This window comes from Labrus mixtus, chromosome 21 (genome assembly GCF_963584025.1).
Source record: "Labrus mixtus chromosome 21, fLabMix1.1, whole genome shotgun sequence".
Taxonomy (NCBI): Eukaryota; Metazoa; Chordata; class Actinopteri; order Labriformes; family Labridae; genus Labrus; species Labrus mixtus.
Genome location: NC_083632.1, coordinates 16291720 through 16319163, shown reverse-complemented (window position 1 = coordinate 16319163; position 27444 = coordinate 16291720). Strand labels below are relative to the sequence as shown.

The window sequence follows — 27444 nt, the reverse complement described above, 5'->3', positions numbered from 1 at the left end:
CGAGCTGAAATCGCCTGTGTCCTGCATTGTTGTGTTAGCAGGCTAATGTTAGCATACTTTGGTTAACTCATAGCTTCATATTGCACATAAATTAACACAGAATGACTGTGATCTAAACACACTTACTTAAGCAGTGAGTAGGCTATGTTATGCTTCTTTTCTCTAGTCCTTGACTTAAAGAGCTTTAATACACAAGGCCATCCTGTCCATGTAAACATGATGTAAACGCGACTCTGACAACATTACAGCCAGCAGGACTCTGGCTTGTCACTCATTGTAGACAGTCATGACTCAGAGAGACATTTACAGAGGTATACTTGATTTCTTCTGTAGTTGTGTGTAAAATGTGGCACATTCTTCCTTTAAAGACCCATCTGTTTAGTCGTGTCTGCTTCTATGTTATTGTCTGTATCTAATGTCTTTGTTTCTATAATCTTTCATTGTGAAAAACTTTGTGACTTCTGCTCTAGAAATGGTGCTATATGAAGTAACTTTATATGTACCAACAAGAGTTATGTATGTAAGCTACTCTTTTATGACAACATTTGACAGATATTCTGTGCAAAGGTAAAACAAAAAGAAGAGTGTACGAGTATACAGGGCTATGCAATTTACTGCTAGAGGCTTCTAATAGCACTCTGTACTCAAAAAAAAACAAAACATGAAGAAGCCTGCCAGCCAATATTAGCATGGGTTTAAACAATACAGATGTTTAAAGAAAGCTCTGCAAATAATGAATGAGGAAGGAAAAACATTCACAATGTTCATTAAGCCTCAGGGATGCACAGAGAACATCAAAGTGAAACACATAAAATAGAGAAACATCTCTGAGTGTGAAGCTATGTGTGCACTCACTTTGGATAATGTATCCATTACTATTCCGTTATTGCTTACACATCTGGTCAGTGATCAGTCTTAGAACTCATTTGGAGTCATGTTTGTAACAGCCTGAAGTAAGCCCACTACCCTCAAGCCATTTATCTCCTGAATGTTGTAATCTTCATCAGTAAGTGTCTTACTCTGGATAACTGCTATTTGAAGTGGGCATGCAGGTTACATACTTTGATTTTTGCAGAGTGTAATACTCATCTATGGAATCCATAAAGGTACAAACACCAGCAGTTGCAAAAAACTCTTAATGACAAACTGTAAGCACATCTTCTAGAGTCAAGTGTACCCACCCTCTTCATAGTCAGCAGAATATATGATGAATCAGCACATCATATGCACTTATTGTTAGTAAAAGCATTGACTGGTCTTCATTGGAAGCTTCAGCTCCAGTGTTTCTTGGTTAAAATAGTTGATGCGTCATCTCGTCCCGTGCAACATCTACACCCTATGTGCAAAACACCATCAGAAAACTTGACTGAAGGATGTATGGAAATAAAAACCCAGTATCTCCATCATGTAGATACATTTACAGAGACAAACAAAGGCTGAGTGATCCATGTGTCTATTGAATGAGGATAGGCTTCCAATCAATGAAGCGTCTTAAGTGAAGTCTTCACCAGCCTGTCTGGAGACCGAAGGAATCCATGCTACTCAAACTAAGTAAGAGGAGGAAAGTTTTGAGGGGAGTGAGATGTAAAGGAGAAAAAAAAAGGTAGAGAAGGAGAACAAGAATAAGGAGAAGGAGCAATGGGTAAAAATGAGAAGGTGAAATATATGAGATAGGCCCAAAGGATATAAGAAAATGATGTAATGTGCAATAACATTATTCAATGTTGTGAAATTAATTGTGGTAAATACACAAATGGAACAGAATATTACTACTAACTCATGTTTCTGTGTCTGTCTGCTGTTCTTCTTGATCTACAGATTATTTGTGTTTTCAACAAGTGTCTTCTTAATCCAAAATGAATTAAACAAACTTTCTTTTCTTATTATTCAGAGATTAGCTGATAGTTAGCTTCAGCTTCATCTGACTGCATCAAGAGGGTGTAAAAGTATGGTTATTATACACAGGCCTCCATACAGCAGAACTGGTATAATGTACATATATTGAGTGAGAAAGCATTGCTTGACTACATTAAAAGTGGTTTTTATTCACTGCGATAAATTCAGACTATTGCAATGCGTCTACTGCGAAGGCTCATATCGCTATAACAATAAAATTGCGATTAATTGTGCAGCCGTATAGTTTGAGATGACACAAGAAAGATTACACAAAAACAACGCAAAAAGAAAGAAAAAGGGCTGACGGAGGAGAAGAAAGAAAAAGTAAAGATCGAGCAAAAACAGCTATAAAAACTTCTGTGTGTGTGTGTGTGTGTGTGTGTGTGTGTGTGTTCCTGCTGAGGATGTTTGCCATCTGGATTTGTTTATAGGCACTGTGTCAGGGACCGAAAGTAACCCCATAAACCTGGCAAAGCTTCAATCTCCTACTACACACCTACACACACACACACACACACGCACACGCACACACTTGTGTCACTTACTTAACTTGTGTTATACAACCTTTTACAGAAATACAGGGTCTAAAAACAAAACACAATAGCCTCAAAGACAGCACATATTCAGAACACTTGCCAAATAGTTTTAAGTAAAATAATTTAATTTAATTATCCGAGATGTGAAACATGAATTCTAATTATTACAATAAAATGCAGGAGGACAACATAAATCCAATGGAAGAACAACACTAGTAGAAAACTAAGGCCCAAGGTAATGCATATCTTATAAAATTACTGAAGTTTGCTAGACCTTCTCAGGAGTTCGCATGTGAAAAGGCTCATGTCCCATCCAAAAACACGTTCATAAAAAGTTGCTAACATGCCCAATCCAAGATTAAATCTGACTAATTTGCATATTTATAGCTATGCTTTTGCATTAAAGTTGCAGGGAGGATCATGGATTTAAAACCAACTGACTTTACAAATAGAGCGGCTGTGGATCAGCGGGAGAGTCGGTCGTCTCGCAACCGGACGGTCTGGGGTTCGATCCCCAGCTCCTGCAGCCCCATGTCCGAAGGGCAAGACACTAAACCCCAAAGTGCTCATCAGAGGTGCATGAATGTATATGAATGATTCATTAACTCTTATGTTCACTTTACATTGAAGGCTCTGCCATCAGAGTGTGACTGGGTGTGAATGTGTAAGTGTGACCCGTAGTGTAAAAGCACTTTGACTAGAAGATAAGAAAAACACTATATGAGTCCATTCACCATTTACAAACAATGATACCATAAATTCAGTGTTTTCATCCAGTGTCCCGTCTGTGGTTAAGTTTTGGCAACAAAAGCACTGGTGAAGGTTAATAAAAGATTTAAGTTGGATATAATGTTAAAGACCACATGATGTCTTAAATACTACAGATTGAGTTTTCTGAAACTTTAACCAAATGCTGAGAAGCCACATCCCTACAAGTTCATACTGTACTGCAAGTTTTGATATTGTGGCAGAAAACAAATGACCCACATAGTCAGAGAATATTTTCCCGATGGAGTCAGAACTAATATGTTTAAACATTCCACATTTATTCATTTACAACTTTCCCTGTAAGTAATGGGAACAAAAAAAACTCTTGCCTTCATTATGCTTTCCTCTAAAAAGTTATTAGCGTACTAAAGAGTATTAGGGGTTGCTTGGGGAAAAATGTTTCTGTATTAATAATGATCTTTACCAAATGAAGTTTAGTGTCAGTTCAAGCAGGAAACACTGTCCTCATCCCTCATTCAATCGCACACTCTTCTTTTCTCTGCTGTTCCAAGTTGTCATCCAGATAGAACACAGTGATTAACCTTCATTCACTTTATACTTAAATCATTCACTATGACCTGGATGACTGAGAACCTACACAGTCAGGGATTGACCTTCAACCATTCACCTTCAATTTTAGACTTCCTTTACACCCAGAATGCAACCCCATTGTCTACAGGCTATTGTTGGGGGCTAGGCTTTTCTGCCCCATTAAAAATACACAATGATGGCACAATTGGTTCAACTCTTTTCACATTTTTAATCAGCAGGCTCAACAAGCTGGTGAGGCAGGCACACTCTGTTGTTGGCCTGGAACTGGACAGTTTGGAGACGGTGGCTGAGAGGAGGATGAAAAACAAAATCACAGCCATACTGGACAACTCCTCTCACCCTCTCCATGATGAGCTGTGGCAGATGGGAAGTTCCTTCAGCCATCGTCTCATCCCCCCCCAGGTGCAAAACTGAGCGCTTCAGGCGCTCCTTTGTGCCTACTGCCATCAGACTGTACAACAGCAGTGGGTCCTGCAGTCTGTCTTCTTAATCACATCAGACATCTTGCTTATATTTGTTGTGAATAGGTAGTGCCTTTATCTTTATTTTTATCTATTCCTATATATTCTAATTTTATTAATACATATGCATGTTCTTCCTGTTGTCTTTTACTGCTGCAACACTTGAATTTCCCCACTGTGGATCAATAAAGGATTATCTTATCTTATCTTATTAAGATATCTGTTGGCGAATAGTTATGTCTTTTTGTGATTTAATATAGTTTGTTAAAATCATAAATGGGCTACATTATGTATGCAAGAATGTGTCATCCAGTTGGACATATTCCTTTATTGCAGCATAGTGAAGAGGAGGAGGTGAAATGGGTTGTGACAGAGGAAGTGCAGTACACTTGAGGCTGTTTGGTGGAGGCTGCCTACACTCACAACTAATCCCCGATAGGATTTCTGTTTCATGTGCATCTGGTATTAAAAAGTGTTTCCTTATCCACTGTTCTTATTAGGGACCTCAGGTGGAGTTACAGGATGTCTAAATAAACATGTATATAATTGAAGTGAACATGAAGCTGTGGCGTGCACCATAGTGTCTTTGTTTTATGTCTACTGTACTAGAGGTCACCTCTGGCTTTTTGACAGGCAGTCTGAGATGGCAGGACTGAACCTTTTAACTTGTTGGGTGAGTAAGTTTGAGATTGTACAGGTTGCATTGTAACTGACCCTCACTGACACCTAACTAAGTCATTGTACTGGATCACCATGTGCTCCAAACTACCTCCAGATGTGGTCAGGTCGATCAGGTATACTGTAAAATTCCAGTTGCAATGTGTTCTGCATCTATTTACACTTGCACTAATTTGCTGTTTAAATAATAACAGGAGTTGTTCCTATAAGGATTGCTGTTAAGATCTGCTGTAAGTACACTCAATGACAAAGACAACTACTGGAGAAGTTAAAGACGCAGATTAAGAAATAAAAACGAATAGAAAAAAACTCGGTCAGTTGTTATAGGTCCTTCCTGTTCCATTAAATCACCCCCGTTCCCCTTTCTCCCTGTATCCTCTTTCTCTCATACTCTCTCGTTTCTGTTTTCTCTCTCACATGGCTGTAATTATGCTCATGTAAACAAACGAGACCAGAGAGAGACATCAGGAATTCCAGTTGGCCCTGTGGGATCGGTGTGGCTACATAACCACACAGAATGACACGCACGTGCAAAGTCGATCTGAGTTAAACTGATACCTTCCTACAAGCTCCAATAAGGTCTCAAATATCACTGCATACTATGCTGCACTTCCTACTCCTGTTTGAACTTTGTGTAGGCACTCAGGTTTGCCAGTAACTCAACTGAGAAACATCGATATCCATCTCATTTTAACAATGAAAAACTCAAATGTACACTAACCTGCTCATGGTACTCGATCCCCATGCTTAGCGTGTTGATCAGAATGGCAATCATAATCCCTCGTCCAAAGTATTTGCTATCCACAATCTTCCTGAACGTGTCGCAAACCAGCCTCCAAAAGCGAACAACCTTGGCCGCCGTTTTGCCCAGCCTCAGGCGCTTCTTTTTGGGCTGCCGGCTGTCTCTCCTGTCCCTGTGGTGGAGATCCTGGGTGAACTCGTACAGGCCCTCACTGTCTGAGTCCCCGGGGGTCTCGTTGCCCTCGGTGCCACCCTCCGAATCGTTGGCGAGGGCTTTGGCGCAGTAAGGGCAGCTCTCGGGGTCCAATGTCAAAGCAGCTGTGTCCATGGCACTGCTGATGGTGCTGAGGTCACGAGCCGACAGCTGGCAGGAAAGCTGGGCTGCAGCGAAAAAGGTCAGATGGATGGAAAAAGGTCAACAGGAGGAATTGACACAAAGAAAAGCGCATCACATTGAAATCAGAGTGATTAGATGATTGAAGCGGTTAAGACAATTGGTCTTATCAAATTAAAATGATTTGTTAAAGAAAGAAATGTGGGCCCTTGCCTGTGTGTCAAGGGAAGTGTATTTGACAGTGATGGGCACTGTGCACTGAATGAGTAATGACTTGTCTCTACAGGCTGAGGCTGTGTGGCTAGCTGCCAGACTCTCCACCAGGTCTACAAGCTGAACAGACCTTGCCTGACTTTTGCTGAGCCTTCTGTTTTTTATGACTTGGCCGGGGGAAAACAAAGCTGGCAGTGAGCTTGAACATGAGGGATTAACATTCATTGACTGTAATGAGCACTTTCCTGTATCTCACAAAAAACCACTCTGGACACTGTTAAAATGTGAGGCTTAATCACCACAGGTCGATACAATACCCCACTTAAGTGGTGATTGCCGAAAAAAAGATCACATCCAGTGATTTCTTGTTGTATTTGCTTCAACATTGCTATGGAAATTAAACACTGATCGTGCCTGAATGAGACACTCTTGTTATTTTCAAACCCCATTATGCTTTCCAGTTTTACACTCTATGCAAGTGCTCGGGAAATATTTTTTTGTTTAAGACAGCTTACTCAAAGGAATGCAGCTAATGGATAAAACCAACTACTTCACAGTTTTTTGTTGTATTTATGATCATGGTTTTTTAGATCAACATATTTGTGAACACATCTCTTTGACTACCTGTGGGAGTGTGTGTTTCCACCAGGCTTGATGGGCGTCTCTCCAGGGGCATGGGTGGGATATTCAGGTTGAAGCTGAAATTGGTCAGAGTGCTGCCTGCAACACTCCCTCGTCTAGACTCTGCCAGAGCCCGAGCCTGCAGAGTGGGGTAGTTCTTAGGACCTGGGCCAGCAAAGGGCACAGAATTTCTCTTCATATTCCTGGACATGGGAGCTGGGGCCAAGGAGAAGGGGCCCAGGGATGTCCCCAGGTTTGATGGAGAGGGAGTACAACGAAGAGTTTCTATGTTGAGCACACTGCGAACCACTGAAGAATCAGCAGCTCCGGCAGCAGGATTGGACAAAGTGGACAGGTTTGTATCAGAGGTTGCTGCAGCCACAGAAGACGGCAAGGCCAAAGCAAGATGCCCTGTGCTGGTAGTCGCTGCAAGAGCCCCTCCATTGTTGCTATGAGCGCCAACCTCTAAATCTCTACCCTCCAGACACCTGATGCTCCCTCTGCTCCTCACGCTGCCATTCCTCAAGTGGTAGTGATGGTGGTGGTGGTGATGATGGTGCACCATGTGATGTGCCGTCAGGGATCCCTGCCTCGATGACTTCCTCCTCCTTCTCTGGCTTCGTTGGGGCTCCGCTGGCGGGGGTGTGGCGGGGATGTTGAGCCCCGCACGGCGAGCTAAGAATCTGCAGACATGGGCCACTTGTTTGGCCCCCTTGCGAATGATGTGAACCAGGTACTTGAGGAGTTCATCGTAACAGGAGCCCGGCTCAGAGAGGGAGGCAAGGGTGCTGGCGTTGGACATGAAGCGCACCCTCTGCTCCTTCATCAGCTGACTCTCCCTCTGTTTGGTCTCCGAGAACTGGGTTGCAATGACGACTAGGCACAAGTTGATCATGAAGAATGAGCCAATCTATGGACAAGCAGGGGTACGTGATATTAGGAACAGGGTCAGTGGATGGTCATACAACTGTACCCCAATTGACCCACTTGTTCAATCATCAGCAGACACATACTGTATGGAGAAAAAAAAAGTGTCACTTACGATGATGAGCAGGATGAAGTAGATGAAGTTGTAGAACGAGTGAGCATCCATCACGAAGTACATAATGTCTACCCAGCCCTCAAGAGTGATCACCTTCAGAGCATCGTGGTGAGAGGAAAAGAAATAGAGAGAAAAAGACAGAAATTAATTTATTAAGCAACACATTTAAAAAAGAGAAGAGAATTAAAAATAGAAATTCACAGAAAACTATAATTCATAGTCCAGATTGTCCCAAATACTAACTCGGTGACAAAACCAATCCCTAACATTTCACATGTGTTCTTTACTAACTGGAGACAATTGGGAGAAGTCCTCTCCATTCTGGATTTTGCTCTCCATAATGACCCCCTTTCAGCTGAACAGGGATGATTGAACACTCCAACAAAAGGCTTTCCAGATTATATGGAGATAGCAAACAAATGGTGTGGAAAAACGCTGCCGCAGTCGTAGCTGTGGCGACCTGCTAATCCTGTAAGCCCCATTTCTCTGATACACCAGCCTCTTGGGCAATTAGGCTCCCTTCCTAACACTTTGTCTCCATCTTGTATTACAGCCTTCAACATCAGCCAGAGCAAGCATCGCTGCAAAATGTTATTTTTTTTATTGTTTGTCAATACCCTCAGGTGAGTACCTGAAAGATGGCAATCCAGGCGTAGCAGATGTTATCGAAGTTGATGGCTCCCTTGAAGGGGTTGACCAAACCAGCGGAGCAGTTGGTGTAGTACTGGTTCCAGTTGACACATGTAGTGTTGTCAGTGCTGTTGTAAGAGTACATGTCAAGGTTGCACTGTAGGACTCCCTCCTCATACAGCTTGGGCACTGAGCCACAGTCCCTCATGCCATTTTCCCGGGGCTGGGAGCAGATGAATGGGTTCTCGTCATCATTTTCAGTGTGGTAGTATTTTTCCAACTGCACAGAAAGAGGGCTATGGGGAGGAAAAAGACAGGTTACTTCAGGGGTAAGCCTGCTCATTTTAATTGAGACACAATGTAATACTAAATAGAAACAAGTAACATGAGTGAACATGATTTCTGGGATTTGGGTTTTAGCCTCTAGTTTTGCTTCCAGCAAATACTATGGCTTCAATGTGAAGTAGGCTATATGACATAGGGTCTATATGACATTTCTTTTTTCAATAGATACAAAATATATATTCATATGCCTTTCCACTAAAAAGGAAAGTGCAAATAGGTACTTGGGTGAGAACCATTTTCTCCAAAACGATAGGAAAGCTTCGTTAACTATGACTACCTATAAAAAGTTAAAACATAAACATAAAGATTTGCAAAATAATCTGACATGTCTCTCTTTAAAGAATGTTAACGCTGGATGTTTTGAAATGAGGTGATCAAGTCTGGCTTCAAGCACAACCTGGGTGGAATTTAAAAATTAATTCCTAAATTATTGGGGTTTTATTTCCCTGCAAATCCTGCAAAGCATTTAATCACAGATTTACAACAATTTAAGCAGATAGGAAGAACTAATCAGTGATTCCTATCTATATTGTGAAATGGCCACACATATTTTTCCCCCTGCTACAGCTCCTTTTAATGCATCTGTTCTATAGTGCTCCTCTGTCTGGAATAAATGCTGTGTCTGGTGATTGTTTGCAATCTGGCTTGTCTTGTCAAGGAAAATTCAGCTGGCATGCTTCGTTAAATTCATAGTTGCCTCAAATACTTGAAGCAACCAGACCAGTTAATCTTCACTGACACACTACCTGACACTGTCTTACTTATTTATACATTCTGAAAAGATGCTTCACACCGTGTGATGATCTATAACAACATTTACTGAAAGAAACACATTTGATGTATCACACCTAGAATGAATGATGAATGATGGATGGTTCCTCACTTTCCCGTATTCCCAATCAGACTAATAAATAGTCACTGTCAACCCATTTACAGCTAACAGCTGTTACTGATGTATCAGTGATTTTAAGAAAAATTGAGGCAGGCATTAAACAGATATGTTTATGACTTTACACCAAGAGCCAGACATGAATGCCTTTCATCGGATGCAGACACCTTGCAGGTAAAAGAAGGTCAAAAAATGTATTATGATGGCGGGAAAAAAATATGCGAGTTCACCAAAGTCATTATGCATGATCTTAAATTACAGCTGTGAGATGTCATAAATCCTATAGAGAGTAATGAAGCCAGGATGACCCAGGGAACATGAATAAGTCATGGTGCCCATGTTCTATATGTGATGGGCCACATGAGGTCTTTCTCATTATTCCAGGACTTGTCACTCTGCCATTCATCACTCTGATGGGACTCTATAATCTATTACCTCACTAGCTTTAGTGCATGACCTAGTTTAGTGTGTGTGTGTGTGTGTGTGTGTGTGTGTGTGTAGGGGGGTCAAGGTTTAGCCTATAGTTTTACCTTGTACTTTGATTGGCCTATTTGAAATCTTATTTGCGTTCTAAAAAGTTTTAATAGTGATGAAGAGCAGCCAGCCACCTTGTGCTTGTTAGAAATAACAAAAAATGTATCTCAGTTTTGGAAGCCAATCTGAGAATACAGAGTTTTTAATGTAGATTAATTTGTTTTGATGTTTTATTTTCCAATATCTACCCACCATTGTAACTGGCTTCAGTGGAGAACACACTGATCATTTTAAAACAATTTGAATGATGGTTAAAAAAAATAATATAGCCAAAATGTTACCAAATGAATGTTGGTGATTCTTCTAAATATTTTTTGCTCTATGTTAATGTTTCAGTTTTTGCACATGACGCTAAGAATCCATCATTTCATTCTGTGGTGTTTCAGCCAAATTATTCATGAGACTTATCCCCTTATACTTGAAGGATTTTGAGTCAAAGAGAATTCATTAAGATCCTAAAAGTTAAAGAGAAGTGCAGTATATAAGTTTATTTTCCTGACATTATATCTGACAGATGGAAAGGAGATCAAGAATTCAAATTAACCTCACAAAGAAAGTGCTCATTCTCATGCAAATTACTTTTTAAAAATGAAATAGAAACTGGAATATTCTATAAACAATGGAACAAAGACATGGTTAAAATATTGATATGTATACTGTAATAGAACTTACAAGGAGAAGTTGTCTTCGACAAAGCAGCGGTTTCTTAGAAGGCCTGCCCACAGCTGGACGCCAACAATGCCAAATATGAAGAAGACAAAGAAGCAGAGCAGCAGAACGTTGCCCAGCATGGGAAGTGTGTCCAGCAGCAGAGTCACCAGGATACGCATACCTGAAAGAACGGGCAGAGACAAGGTTACACGGCTGACAGCACACATCAGTGCAGCTATGCAGACAGTACACAGTAGGATACTTGTTTGAAATAGGGATAGATTAACATTTCAATTGTCAATGCAAACTATTTGTCTTGTAAGTACTGCAACATGTTTTGCTGGTATGAGTACAGGGAAGCTGATTCAAAAGGCTGGATAATATGAGTGCTAATCCAAGTACCTCTAAATTGTACAGCCATTTACACTGCCTATACTGGCTCATTATAAAACACTCACAGGGACAAGTGCACAACTCAGATTCTTTATTCAAGATGTTCTTTTTAAGTATTAAAATGAAACAGAAAATGTTGGGATTATCCCTTCTATTTATGGATTTCTGATATGACCCAAATGAAGACAAACTGAAAGTGATTCAAGAGTCGAAATTGGAATTAAAAAGAGGCAGATGATGCCACTAGTGCTGAAGTGGCAAATGCCAATTCATGGTGATATGCCACTATGTTGTCTTTCTAGTTGTTGTTTTTTGCACAAGTGTGTGTCAATGCATTTAGATCAATCCCACAAAATTACTACGTCTGTCATTTTCCACAATCACACATCCCTCTACTTGCTTCTGCTTTGCTTCAGATGGCATCCCAAAAAAGTACAGGCCAGTTAAGTCGACATGTGCCTCCCCTGCTATGTAATGACATATTATGCTGCTGTTAAGACTTTGGAATGCCTGACTAACAGCATATTACTTTTGTTTCACTGACACAATTCCTTCTGACTTAAAAAATAAATAGCCTATTTTCATTTTCAATCATTTCATTCCAGCTATGTGGAGTTTTTAATGTCTATTTTTTATAGAAGTAAATCTTCAAACGGTAATTTAAAAGACTTTGTTCGTGTGGTGGTCTGACTTGCACACACTGGGTCGTCAGTGTGTGTGCCTGCTGTATTGGACATGTGTAATGTCGTTTGAAGGTTACATAAATGCAGACTTAATGAGTGAGAAAAAGCAGGGATCAAGTCCTGTAACAGATTAAATTGTTAATCCAAGTCTAGATGATAAAAAGTTTAATGATGTGGTTAAACTCAAATAAGAATATGGATCAATGAGCGCAAAAAATAAGACAACAAAACATCTGAGAATCATTGGATAAGAGACTACATTTAACCAATCAGTTTCGACTATTTAAATTTTTAGTCAGGCCTGGTTTTAGTCAAACCAATGCTGACTCAAATGACATCACTGGAGGCTATTTATGAGATTTCAAAAACACACATAGAGCCTTTGCTATTAAAAAGAGAATAACCTGCCAACTTAATGGCACTGCAGTTTTCAGAACCAGCTCAAAGTTTTAAACAGCTAGGGTTAATGGTATATTGCATTGAAAACACACTGGTCTAATCTTTATGTGACATGTAGAACCCCTAAACAACAACAGAAGTGGAAAAACATCCTTTAAAGTAAATACGAGCAGCATTGTACATTAAAGGTTGTATGTTGGGGCTGTGTAAAACATCAATACAGAGTATCTCAATATCTCAATGCTATATTGGTTTTCCACCCCCACATTGACACATTAAAATGATTATTTTCCATATATTCCTTAGATCACAACAGCCTCCGCAGCTGTACATGTAGATGTTCAGCTAGTAGGCTGGCTCCTCCACGCTAAAGCTGCCGCGAGCAAGAAAGAGAGCAGCGGTCGTTGAGTTTGAAAGAGATAAAATGAAGCATGAAAGCATAGCAGATGTAAATTAGGCATCAAAAGAAATAAACAACTTAGTATTGTATGACTGTTGTACAGTGTTTCAACTCTACTGAACTTATAAACTGACTAATATTGAAGTTTTAAATTCTGGTGTGAAAACCCTGAGTTCTAATAAATTGGATTGGAAATGGTGAATCAAATAGAGTTGACTTATTAATACAGCAAGCTGTATTCTCGGCTCTAATTTGAATTTTTCAATCCACGTATGGTGATACATACTGTATAGATCACAAGGTCCTTGCCGATTCCCAGCCCAACATGAAACCCAAAACCAGAGACAGGCTACCCTGTGTGTCATTGGGGATCGGTAGCTACCAGTAAAACAGCCTTGGAGAGCCATTTTGAAGTGACACACAACATCAGCATATCACAGTCTCCATTGTTGAATATCAAAATGGATTTAGCTGTTGTGAAGCTATGCTGGCCAATAGAACCTGGGCAACATGTATCATATTCAGTATTTCCATATTCAAGAGTGTGGTCTTTCAGTTTGAGAGGGTGACTTATTGATTTCATGCCCTTTTCCAAAAAAACTCCTCTCTTTTAAAATAGACGCTGCTTGCACTTGGATTGGCTCTGCCGGTGCAAAAACTGTATGCTCGCTCACAGATACATTGCTGCTTGTACAGATTTCCTGACAAGAATGTTTAATAAACTTGAGGGCATGCATGGATGAACCCTGTTCGAGAGAAATCAGCCATACAAAACTGAAGCGAACACAACCGTTGTGAGGCATGGATCGTTGAATTGGTCAGCACTACATGGTGTTCTAACGGCTGAAGGGTTTGAATGAGGATTGTTGATCAAAAATTAAAGAGCTCAGCAGAAATCCAAGAGCAGATATTTCAGAAGGGTGCAAAGAAGAAGCGTTAATGTCGACGCAGAGAAAATCCGTGTTGGAGACAATATATCTGAGTGCAAGCACACAGTTGAAACACAGGAAGAGCAACTCCTAAAGCAAGCTGCAGAACTTCTAATGAAAGACAGCATTTTAAGTGGAAGCATTACGAAATCTGAAAACGAGACCAGGAGGTCAACAGTCCAAAACTGAAACTGAACATGCTATGGAATACCATGGGGGAAAAAAAGCCAAAAGAAATACAGTTATGTAGTTGAATAAGGCAGCGGAAAAGTAGTGATAAACCAGAAAATGATCCCTGCACTGCTGTAATAAAGTGCACATGAGCAAAGCACAAAGCCAAAGAGGAAGAGAAAGCCTGTTATTGCATTGTGTCAGTTGTGGGTGTGAATTTGTGTGACTGTATAAATATTAATCAGGACTTTGTAGGAAACAGAAAATGTGCTTAGCAACATCCTTCCTCGGAGGAATAAAGGTTAAAAATACATTTGGATAAGACACCAGATTCCCGTGTCAAACGGAAGTGCAGAGATTTAGTTAGTAGCCTGAGCGTGTGTCAGCGGTACACCTACAGTTTGCTCTGAAATAATGCCACAGCAAGAGGCTCGCTTGTTTCGCCTTTCATACAGAACATCCAGGCCTCTGTTAGCTCTGGACAGTGTTCCCTCAAGTTTCTGACAACACACAAACACTTCCTGCCACCCACACACCCCCTCTGCTAAATCTGGCTCTGTCCCTCTGTTGCAGCTCAGATTTTGCACTTGTTTTAATGCACCAATTTCCCTCATTCTATCTATCTATCTATCCACCCATCTATCTATCTATCTATCTATCTATCTATCTTTGTACTGTATTCTCTGCCTTTCTCGCAGTTCTCTTGCAGCCTACCCTTCAACAGTAACCCAGTAATTCAGGTGTCAAAAATGAGGATCATTTTACTGATCAAGGGTTTTCTGGGTATTTGGCGAGGCAGGAACAGTCCCCGTTGAAGCACCTACAGATGTGATTGGCGGGTTAAATTATGATGAGAGACTTTTGAGTGAGACCTGGTTTGATGAAAAACTCAAAGTATTACCAGGCTGTTCAAAAGTTGTATTCAAACTTTCTCCTGTGTTCTTCTTTTCTTATAATTGGTTGTATTTGAATCATTTTTTTCTGAGCAGTCTACATAATGTGTATAGCATCTTGGTGGGTTTTGGTGGTGTTGATAGACCTGCGTATATTGATGGCATGTTGAACATCGGAATTCTGTTCGCATTCAAACACCTTTTATCTATATTGAGCCAGCTGGAAGTGTTGCAACAAACCGCATGAAAAACTTTTTCACTTTTCTAGCAAGATTCCCGAAAAACATAATTTTTTCATGTGGGTACACACACACACACACTGAGAAAGAGACTCCTGGTGCTGACAGATGGAAGGAAAACACCGAGGACTTTGCAGACTTGCAACGATATGGAGAACAAGTGAGGAGAAGACAGCTAGGAGATAAAGGAAGAGGGAAGAGCAAAGGTACTACTGAAGGACAGACAAATGAGTGACAGTGAGGAGCATCTATGGGATAACGTGTGTTTGGATTGTGTCTTCCACAGCATCATCCTCTCAGAGGACTAGATCTGAATATGAAACAGGACTAAGGAGGAGAGTGACAGCGGTAAAAACACACAAACCTCTTGAATGATTCCAGAGACTTTTCAAATACACTGTTATTTCAATGTGCGTTATATAGCTGCCACATTGTTCCCTGGATGCAATGCTCATTACAAGAGTCACACAGACACAGTGCGAGCCATAAAGACAGTGTCTGTTTGAAGCTTTTAGAATCACACTGTGAAAAAAGTTATTAAACGCTGTACTACACTGCTGTAAACACAAGGGACATCAAGTCATCATTCCTGAGGAGTGATCCATTGCAGGGAGTTGTGCCAGAATGAATCTGTGAGTCATAGCCTGTGGTGATTTTGTTGCCACTTGCCGTTCGGTAGTTTAACATAATTACCCTGAAATCGTAAAGAAAGAGTATTCTGATGTATTCAGCTGCAGTTACAGAGGTGTGGAGGCTAATACACTCTGACAGACCTGACTCACTGCTTACACCAGATATCCCTTCTCTCTCTGTTAATGAGCAGTGCGGGTACACACACACATGCAGTGCCTTACTGAAGGCTAACGCATTGCACACATCCACACACACACACACACACACACACACATCCACACACACATACACACACACACACACACAGTACAAAGCACACATTAAGCAGCAGCTCCTTCAAGTGATTGCCTTCATAGTGTAATGTGCTGAGCTGTTAGGATGCTGCTTAGCTGCGGCCGATTGAGAAGGCAGCTGGGATTAGTGTCCGCTGCAGGCCACGGCACACTGACAGGTTTCAGACGCTGCAATCCAGAGCAGCGATCCATCTGCACTCTTTACAGTAATACTTCAACTACCCAGGGCTGGTATTAAAACAGTGGAAACCAAGGATAAAACAACACATATCCTGTCACACTTTGTTTTCTCACTTTTAAAATCCTCTTCTATGACATTAAAAAATACACGGTACATATAAAAAAAAATCATGAGAAATTGGCAAAATGTATAATATGATCCCGATTCATTTTCTAAAGAGGCGAAAATAAATTGACCTTGAGTTAAGATGTTTGTGTCAAAGTTTAGAATATTTGGTTTTTACATCAACAAATACACTATACAGAGAATCTTTATTTTCTATGCTGGTAGCAACTTGTCTATGTGACCTTTAATTATTAAGAGTTGTTCCGATGACTTTAGCAGTTTCAGAAAATGTCCCTAAACCTGTTCCATGTGGTGCATCTGGTATAACTGAGTACACCTGAAAACTACTATTTAAGGAAAGTAGAACTGATTTCAGCTCATTTTCCAGAAAGGGGTCGAAAAATAGCAATGGTAAAGTAGACTGGATCTTGTATAGCTCTTTTCTAGTCTGCTGACTCCTCAAAGCACATTTTACATGCATTCACTCATTGATGGAAGAGGCTGCTATTTAACCTGTCCATCACTATTAACTAATCCATTCACACACGTATACACGCTGCTGACATAGCAGCGGGAGAGCGATTTTGGGTTTAAGTGTCTTGCCAAAGGACTCATCGACATGTGGCTGCAGGAGCTGGGGAATCGAACGCCCGACCTTTCGGTTGAGAGACGACCAACCAGAGAAACACAGCCTCAATGTAGTGCTTTGCTGGAGCTCATTGTACAATACACTGTGAATGAGGATGTATTTTTAATTGCATCAGGTCACGCGCAGTGTGTGATGGTGGCTGCAACTTTTTAGATGAAAAAGTATTAAAAGTGCGTCTTATACACCGGATTTTATGGTACTTTTGGTTAAAGTTTACTTTTAATCAAACTAATCCAAGGGCTGATGAAGGATCTTCAAATTCCCTAAATGCAACTGGAGGAGATGAGGATGGAAGAAAGAGGAGGCTTAAGGAGGTATGTCAAGTCTTTTGACCCAAGACTTGACATGAATGGTTTGGAGGTATGTCATATATTGTTTAACTTGGATGATTGATAGTGGTATAACTACCACTAATATTTAAATAAACAAAGCTTATGTCAAATAAACCAAAAGGTTTTGAAATCACTTTTAAATGAGGTGTTCAGCGGGGTAATGCAGGTGAATCAGCTGTGCATCTTTGTCATCAACTTATCGTCAGACTGATGCTGCGTAGAGTAGGAGGAAGTGTTAGATTTCTCATTTGGTAAATTTGTCTCCTCTGTCTTCATGTGTCTTTCAATTCCTCCCTGGGAGGAGCTAAGACGCAAGGACACAATGTGAGTGATGGCCGTATAGATGCATGAATTGAGAAAGGCCCGAGGTAAAGCACCAGCTGAATACTTTGCAGCAGTTCATGCCTGGATATGAGCCACACTTGAGTGCATCTCTTTAATCTGCAATGCAGGGAACCGTAATCAAACAGGAAAACCTTTGTTTGTCTCCCAGATAAGAGAACCAATCCCCTGAGCCCCTCCTAACCTGAATAGTGGGTTCATTCCAAGTGATCGACATTTCATATTTAATAACAATCATATCCTCCTCCGCCTCTATGCCCTCTCCAACCTCGCTGTTGGACGGCCACTCCATTCCAACATGGCTGGCAGGCGGGTGGCTGTGTGTGATTGGGGAGCCATCTGTTAGCAGGCAGATTAGGTCTGCTTCCTCTGCTCTCCTGTCCAGGTCTAGCTTAGGCCACAGCCAGTTTTGTAATCTCTGTACTGTGAACTAATGGGCTTTCTGAGTCGAGCGCCAGTGTACACCTGCGTCTCTTCTTATTTGCTCCGAGTGAACGGTAACTAGCTCCATGTCAGTGGCTCCAAACGGGGGTGACTAGACATCTCTGAAATTGAAATGTGTCTCTGAATATGTGTGCGATGTGACCCGTAATGAGACTTAGAGTTCAGAGGGTTTTTATACTTTTCTGCTTTATCTATAGAACCTGTTGTTTTCTTTGCCTGAGTGATCTGATCCGTCATGAATTAACCATGGGTACACAGTTTGGTGCCTTAATAATGGGTGAGCTCATCTCTATCTATGAATTTTGATAAAACTATCCCATTTACTTGAATACGTTTAAAATCAAAACTGACCATGCAGACATTAAAAACAAACTTCCGGTTACAAAACTGTAACACAATTACACCCACAATCCCAACCTTTTCTTTCAACCGGATGATCACCATTTCTTCCTGAATTTAAGGTTGTTATTATTTACTCTTTTCTTCTTGTTTTTGTGGGACTACTTCATTAAGAACCTGTGCCTTTACTCTGTTTGTCAGGATATTTGTTAGAATTCTGCAGTAATAGGGAAATGTTGAGACCATTTTTTTTAATAAAAAAAAAAAAAAAACATTATGTACTAAACAACCTGTCATGAAATTAATAAATTACACAAAATCTAATACAAACTGTCGGAGAGCATCGACATCCTCCAACAGTCAGGTTACAACTACGGCATGTCGTTTAGGGAGATGGAGAGGTTCATCGTTGGTCTCCAGCAGGTCCAGGATGGAGCTGCCATCGTTCCCCATCAGTGAAGTTTGTTGTGGCAGTTTGCTTCTTGCTGATCATTGTTCTGGCCTTCACTCACTGAGCAACATCCCCCCCCCCCCCACCCAAAAGCTACTGTAATGTATACTCAACTTATTTAAAGAACCAAATCTTTACCTCTCCAAACACTATACCCTCTTTTTTATTTCTATTTACCCCTATCAGATTAAACACCTTGGTTACACTGATTTTATTTCAGTAATGTGGCGAGCTGAGATTCTCACTTATAAAAATACCTTCTTGGGTGCAGCCATAGATTGCTTATAAATAGTGGAAGTAGCGATGGTAATGCCACCAACAAGTTTGTGAAAAGACTGTTTTAAAGCTTCAGGTTTGGCATTTTAGATGTCCATATATTAATTTGCTAAAAGAAGTGGCCCTACAGTATGTGGACTAAAAGGTTGGTTCACTGAAACTTTTTTCCAGCATGTTTTTCCGGACAGGGGCTCTCTTGTCATGAATGTCTTCCTGGTCATTCTTGGTGAACTTAAAATGCTCCCACACTGTGGTCTTCACTTGTTTCCCTCTGTCACGGTAAAGCTAATGTAGCGTAGCTTGAAAAGGATGCCATGTATTGCTGATGAGCAACAGCTGGTGTCCCTCTGGTTTCGTTTTGTGCAGGTTGCACCACAATTGATGTTGAGGGCCCCTTTTTTGAGAAGGACAACAGAGACATGTGCGCGGAGCCTTAAGTGACGTTTTAAACAGTGATCAACTGTAAAACCGGTTAACTGCTTCATCTCAACACTCTCAACAGCATGATTATTTTTAAAAGAACATTTTTCCCCCCCATCTTTACGCATCTACTCAATCAAAAGCTGCCGTTGCAGAGCTTTTACTGAAATCCCTTTGACATATCACAGCTCTGTGGGGGAGGCTTGCCTACCTGTCTTCAGGCTATTTGGGATATCTGAACCACAGCGCATCAAATGATCAAAGAAATGAATTTCAAGCCTTAAAAAAAGTGTAACAGGGTAAAACTTTAACTGAAGCAATTCAGACAAAAAACCCAAGTAAAACAAAAATCTCTTCTCCTTTTAAGTAAAAGATAACTCGCATGCCAAGAGCTTCTGGGGGTGTTCTTTATCATAGTGAGATTTGACGAACAAGACCTTTCATTTTCAGATTGACAGCAAAGAGCAAGGATGACTCTGTGACCTTTTCTGCGCCAAGCTGAAAACTTCCTCTTCTGAACTCCTTCTAACCTTATCAGTCTTTCATTTCAGCTTCCCAACTCTCAAGCAAGGAACCCCCGGATCAAAGCCGTCCCCTGACTCCTCCAGGCTCTCCCACTCGCCCTCAGAAAACAATACAACAGCAGAAGGGGAGACGTATAGTCCTTGTGTAGAATGGAAGCTAGGTCGTTCTTGCCTCTTTAATTACAGTAATGAGGCCCTGCAAACAATGTTCTATAGGAGAAGGAGGGCAGGAGCACGCAGGGAGTTGGGAGGTCGATGCTGTTGTGTTGTTGTTGTTGTTGTTGTTGCCTTTAGGGCTTATCCGGACAGAAGAACAAGAAGCCGGGGCTGCTCAAAAACCAGGTCTGACAAAGCGTGGAGAACAAGACGAAACAATCTGTTACTTGGGTGAAAATAACTGGAGCAAAGTGCAAACACTGCAGGTCTGTTCATAGGCAAAGGTTTAGGAAAACATGTCTTGAGAAGACTTTGGGGAAAGGAAAAGGATTTGTCTGAACAGCTGAGAACCTAAAGAAGGCTTTTCTGGAAAGACACTGGTCAGTACGTATTTATTTGTGCATCATGTGTGTGTGGTTAAAGTTTTCTTTGTCCTGCAATATTACTTTTAATTCAATATTACTAATTACCAAAAATATTTTTTGGAAAAGTGTTACATTTGAACTTGGCTGTGATGGACACAGTAAAAGATTGTAGGCCGCACAACTTACCACAACACTCACTTTGTTCGGTAAAGCACTGGTTTATTAGAACTTTTGATTTAAGTACACACAGTGGACCAAGTAAAGTTATATTTATTAATGTCTCTTTTCTTTTGAGTTACCTGGCTGACGTGCTCTCCTTCCTGGTTTGAACAAAGGGTGAGGCTGAGGGTGGAGCTTGGCTTTGTGGAAGAGGACCATACCAAGTGCTCGGACAGCATGGGGGTATCTGGGTTCCTTGATGTTAACTTTTAGTTATGTTGTGTGTCGTCCTCCCCTGTGTGTTGGGTTTGGTTTGGTCATTTTGATTCACTTACTTTTTGCTTTTGTTAAAAATCATTTTTGAATTAAAAAACCTGATTTTTGAACTTTTAACCTGTGTTCTCTTGCCTTGACTGCTTGCTCCACGACATTGCCCTTACCAGTCTTACTGTGTTTTCATTTGATTTGATTAATCCAGATTAAGTGACATCACTCAGCTGATAGGTAACAACGATGATAATGTTATTAGTTTGTCGATTTTGTGCAAGCAAGACGCAAACTCCACTGTAAACAGTTAGAATCATCTGATATGCTCCACTGATATAACGTGATGCATCTTCAATACATTCTGTCTGACTACTGAAGAGAGGCTCAAAATAATGTATCACAACAGAGAGTAACTGAGGTCCTGGTGTTGAACCGCTTCCACCTTGATACTCTTAATTCAGACAGTATTATCTCAGAAGCTAGAAAAACAGATACAATGATTTATTTTTCATACAAACATATCTTATAATTATGTGATAATTAGCTCATTAATTCAGAACAGAGCAGATTTTTCCCCTAATGTGAATTCAACACACATTTGTACCATTTGCCGTCTTAAAACAAAAATTGAGTGATCAAAGCTGAGGGACTCGCTGATGAATAATCAGATCCCAGCAGAGCATTCAGTCTTGGGGATTGTTCAGGGTAAACAATATTTTACAAAGTATAAGATTTGGTTTTCTTATCTTTTGTTTGTTTATTTTAAGACGGATGATGAATTAAGTGTGGAAGCTATCATTTGCTGTTTAATTTAGTCTAAGTACAATAAAGTCCTAAAGCTGTGTGACAGCTCTTTGGATTTTGTTTCCAAAAAGCCTTCACAATTATTGGTCATTTGTAGCATTCTTAATTTTAATCATGAGAAACCAGTAGTATATATCCATTTAACCATAATGTTATAAGACTCAATGTCATTTATGGTTCCATACTGTGGTAATTTATTGTCTCCAATAATTAATAATCCTCAGTAGATTTTTATCTGTTAAGGTGTTTTCACACATGGAGAAAACTCCTGAAAACTGATGCTGCATGTGTGAATGCAAACAGACACATTTTTCACTCCATTTTACCCGAATTGTTCCTGAAAGCCTCGTCATTTTCTGTGTGAAGTCAAAGTGAGCTGATATGGGAAATAAACAGGAAAACTCAGCACAAGTGAGCGGGAGGGGGTCGATGGTGTTACTGCTTCATTATGCTTTCTGTCCGCCAGTATGTTCTTCTCCACGCTTTGGTTGATATCATGAATATATCAAACTTGCACATCAAAGCATTAATAAAAAGCACAAAATCACATCTGGACTGTGTTGCTTCGTTCTTCCACTTCCACGTCATTCTTTCTACGTCATGTCTCCTGAGATCCCGACTCCTCCTGTCCGACAGGGACAGTCTTAAGCTGTGGGGTCATGTGAACAAGCGACCCAGGAAGATTGCAGGGTCACTCTGCCTGAAATGTTCTGCATATGGGAAAATGGCTTTGGATGCCATTTTACAAAACTCTGCTATTAAAGAAAATCATTAAATAATATTTTTTGAAGTCTTTGTGACACTTTCTAGGACTTGTTAACTGGCCTTTATAAATAAATTCAGTAACAGTTCTTTAACTTTTACTGCTCTTGGCAATAAGGTAAAAAATAAAAATGTAAAAAAAACATTAACCCCCGCCAGCAGGAAAATGATGAATTGCAAATTCAGACTGCAGCCGAAACACGCATTGGCAGGTGAGCAGCTGGGGTCCTTTTATATTCCACAAACACGTGTGACTTGGAGAAAAAAACGTGTTGGTAGTGAAATTAATTTGGCATTTTACCCTGAGGATAAAGATTAATCAATTTTTCTCCTCTGTATAACTATGGCACCTTTACTCCCATGACAAAGAGATGGAAAAATTACATTTCAGCATTCTTAAGTCAGTTTTCAAGGTTTCACTGCCCTCAGGCTGAAACTAAAACCCATTAAAACAGCTCTTCGGTTTTATATACATATCTTAACAGCTGAATCAGGGTCACAAAAGTAGCATTTTCTGATAATATACACTAAAATGTTAAAGATTTCAATAATAGAATACTTTCCTTAAAAGGGGAGAAAAAATATTGGTTTGGGTTTTTCAATAATTTAGCAAATATATACGAGAGATCTTACTTTCTTCTCTGCTACTTCCAATGTATAATCATACCTGTGCAAACTCTTACAACAACATCACTGGCACAAAGTTTGTTACCATATACAAGGATCGTCCTGTCGATGCTTCCATTAAATATTAAGACCCACATAACAGTACATGTGTCATAAGTTTTCATGTCTGCCTTGATGTAGCCAATTAAAGACCTGGTACAAGGTCCCTGCAGGCTGCTATGAAATGGGGTGAAATCCAATCAAGGGGCAGATTTTGGGTGATGTGTGATGTGTGATGTGTGATGTGATGCTGACACACCTCTTGGGACTTCAGTTTTGTTGGCAGCCTGTGGGTGAAGCCTGCAAAATGTATCTGTCACTTCCACTGACGGTTCAGCCATGTTAGCGCGTCAATCAATGCCAGAACCAAGGACGTGGAAACAAGCCTTGGAAAAATGTGTTTATTAATAAAAGTCTGAGGATGTGTGTATGTGTGTGTGTGTTTGCATGTGTGTGTGTGTGTGTGTGTGTGTGTGTGTGTGTGTGTGTGTGTGTTTTCAGATGAACTCTAGCCTTCTGTTCCAATACCCTCTTCAGAAAGGTGTAACAGAGAACGAGAGAGAAAGGATCCATGTTGGCCTCTAGAAAGTGAGGCAGATGGAGCACTCACACTTCAAACATCTGAAGGTCCTATTTGAGCAGTGCACAAATATCAACGAGAAGATTTGAAGTTTATACTGCCCTGTACTGACAGATTGAATGAACCCTGCTGAGCAAGCTCTATTGCATCGACAGTGAGTTAGCTAAGGTATGCAGCACTGTCTGCATCTTAAGCTTTATATCAGTCCTGACTCTGTTTTCATCCCGGTTTGAAATGTACCTCATATCTAGACTGTCATTTTATGATTTACTGGGCTGCACTCACTTTGAATACAGTCTTGTTTCAGTGTACACGGTGACAAAAAAATATCCCTCCCTCAATAAAACCAAATTTATGACATGTCATTACTCTCATAGAAAAATGATGGGTGAATCTGACAGCTCCTTGTTGAAGGAGAATTATGAAGAGCTGTTCTATACAGTTTATCTATTCATTCTGACAACCTGTTTTATTTGTCTGCTCTCAAGTGTTTTAAATGTGATTTTATTTACGCAGTAACTACTGAATATGACATACTGTACATCAGATGCTTTTTACATTACAGTGAATTCAGTTAGTAAAGGGGGGCGTTCAACCAATAAATCAGTAAGATAAACAGGCATTTGAGTGATCAGAAGTCACTTTGTCCTCAATGTGTCTCAGTGACCTTTTCTGCAATCCTTTCTCTCTTTTTCAGTCTTAATCTACCCATTTCATTTGTATCTTCATTTAGCTTTTTTTCTCTCTGTGCTGATTTAATGAGATCATTACCTGGTTGACCTCTTACTCGACATGGACCACTGGACGGGTCAGAGGTTTTAGACCTCAGTCTGAACTGCTGCATTGTCTTACATTAGAGGTAGCATATTGTCAACTTATGAACTGTGTAACCAAAAAAATCAGACACGCTGTTCCAAAATGCAGCTTGCCTTGGATAGCAGACCGTCATGTTTCCTAATTTTTATCTTCTCTCATGCAAGTCCAAGCCAATCTCTTTATGCTGAATAGCCAAATAAAGCACCACGATTAATGCCAACAATTTGCTGCTGCTGAAAATGTCCACAGAACTGTATGTCACAGCAGTGAAATCAAAGCAATGATACCTCCTTAAGAACTACAAAAAGGTAAAAAAAATATCCACTCCACAACAAGACCAAATCTTTCTAAACAATGCAAACATTCCCTTCCAAGTGAATCTATAGTAAGTCCCTTTTCCAACTGATATTTACTGTTTTATAAACCTTTAATTTAGCCACTTGCAAAAATGTTGCATCTTGTACACATGGACACAAACATGTCCCTCCACCATGCATTCATGGATTTATAATAAACCTTTACTTTGATCCCTGGAAATACAGAAACACACATCAGCTCAGTGTAGCTGCAAATTAACACACATCTCTCGTCTACTAAATGATACTTTGCATAACACTCTTTTTTACTAGATTCATTCTAACTCATACTTGACAATATTCTCCACACTCAGACAGTTAATATTATTGCAGGCTATAGGTGGCGACGATCCTGTGTGGCACAATGGCTATCAATTATCTCTGAAATGATAGACATATTTGCATTAACTAAAGTCTCTTTCTCTCACACACTCAGTATACTTACAGTGTGTGTTACAGTGTGTGTTACAGTGTCTATCAGTGCAATCACTTTTGTTCAGCTGAAAGTGCAGAAACACAAGCACATCAGCTCAGCATGGTTGCTTATTACTCGACATCTTCGTCTTTTGAATGATGTTTGGCGCCCGTGTATCCAAAAGACCCCTAACCTGCCCAAAAAGTGCTTCTGTGAGCATTACTCAGTTTAACCACAAATAAACCAACTAAAAATATCAGAGGTGTTTGTGTATATTACATTTTATCAGATAACAACAAACCAAGAATATATACACAATATCAAATAATAAAACATGAGAATTGGGGGTGCATTACTATGGGCCTGAAGAGCACTTATTATGGATTTGACTTTAGAGAATAATCTGAGTCTATTCTTTAAAAGCACAGATAAACTCCACAGTTTTTACAAACACAGAATGATTCATAACATTTGACATTTGGAACTGTTAACGCTACTTAATATATAGCCTAAGTCATTGTCTCTGCATTGATACAACTGTGAACCTGTTGATCTTGTCACGCTTTATCACTGTACCATGTACTGAATTTGATCCTCTTTGTAAATGGTAAATGACCTTCAGCTTATATCGCACTTTTTCTAGTCTTCTGAATACTCAAAGTGCTTTTACACCGCAAGTCACACCTACACTTTCAAACACTGATGGCAGAGGCTGCTATGTAAAGTGACAATCTGAGGTAACTAATCCCATTCATACACATTCATACGACACGAGTTGGGGATCGAACCCCTGGCCTTACAGTTGAGAGACGACCGACTCAACCAACTGAGCCACAACCACCTCTGGAATGTATCAGAGCAGGTCATATTCCTTGTCCTTGGTTAACTTTGATAGGGGCGGCAGTAGCTCAGTCTGTAGGGGCTTTGGTTGGGAAGTCCGGGTGCAGAGCAAAGTATGAAGTTGGTCTAGCTGGAGAGGTGCCAGGTCACCTTCAGAGCACTGCCGAGTTGCCATTGAGCAAGGCACAGAGCCCCCAACGGCATTGGTATGCTCCCTGTGTAGCAGTGTGTAGCAGCCCTACACTGACATCTATATTAAGAAATAAAATAAAACTGGACCTTGTTGGTTTCCAAACCACAAAACTGCTTAATAATGGAATAGGAATTCTTAGTTAGTGGCATTAAACTAGTTTTAGTACTTCAACAAAACACACAACTCAGGTACTAGAAAAGTACAGCGGTACCCAGCTGTTCAAAACTATAAACTACCACCTTTTATCAATACCAATGCATTATGAATGACAGCGTTTTAATAAGAGCAGTGTTTCTCCACATGGGACAGAGAGGCTGTGTGATTGTCCGCTTGCTGTTCAGAGCTCTGCTGTAACTTCACTGCAGATGAGGGGGTTTGTGTGTGTGCTGTTCCAAGCTCTGGTGCCACTCCCACCGAGGCATTGTGGGCATGCCCAACATTTGCTTTTTTTCATGGTGAGAAGCGGAACGAGAGCCATGGCTGCTAACGTTTCAGATGCTAGTCTTGCAGACTGTCCACAGCTTGTTGACAAAGCATGACGCACGGAGCGAAAACAGCATTATTTCGCTTACATCGACGACAGTCAGGGTAACCGCCCAGACACCACAAAGCCTGTGTGTAATAGATGTTTTACACCCACGCAGACCAGGGGAGCCAACATGTCTAATTTGGCAAAGCATCTCTCCAACAGACATGCTGACTTGTTCAAGGAATTCAAAGAGTGACAGGTTGGTTAGCGAATGTGACAAATGAAATAATGAAATGCCCTTATAAGTACAAAGAGAGAGGAGACCTCCGTTTATAAGGAGGTGTAGTTTGTAGATTTCTATCTACTAAGTGCACCGCTGTAGAGTGCAGGCTAATAATCCTGGGTTTGAGCTTTTAGAATACAGAACTGCCAGAGTTGCTGTCATTTCTGTGTATTGTTTTAATAGGCTATCAAACTGAATAATTAAACTATTTAAACCAACATTAGCATCATTTATATATCCCTCGCACACCACAAGGCACACAAACAGATGCTACCAAAACCAGCAACCACCCAGTGGAGACTGCCTTCCCCTCCAGCTGCATGAGG

General features: G+C 40.4%; 1 protein-coding gene across 13 annotated transcripts in view; it reads right to left on the bottom strand.

Moving 5' to 3' along the window:
* Nucleotides 1-27444, bottom strand: part of cacna1g (calcium channel, voltage-dependent, T type, alpha 1G subunit) — a 165655-nt gene that overhangs the window by 99434 nt on the left and 38777 nt on the right. For all 13 annotated transcript variants that reach the window (XR_009665915.1, XM_061028047.1, XM_061028049.1 and 10 more), the window contains exons 4-8: nt 10913-11072; nt 8474-8768; nt 7843-7935; nt 6804-7710; nt 5613-6013 (exon numbers count right to left, since the gene is read on the bottom strand). Coding sequence is in view for 12 of the 13 variants with exons in the window: in XM_061028047.1 (XP_060884030.1) it covers nt 5613-6013; nt 6804-7710; nt 7843-7935; nt 8474-8768; nt 10913-11072 (1856 nt within the window). In the remaining variant the exon portion in view is untranslated. The remainder of the gene's footprint in view (nt 1-5612; nt 6014-6803; nt 7711-7842; nt 7936-8473; nt 8769-10912; nt 11073-27444) is intronic.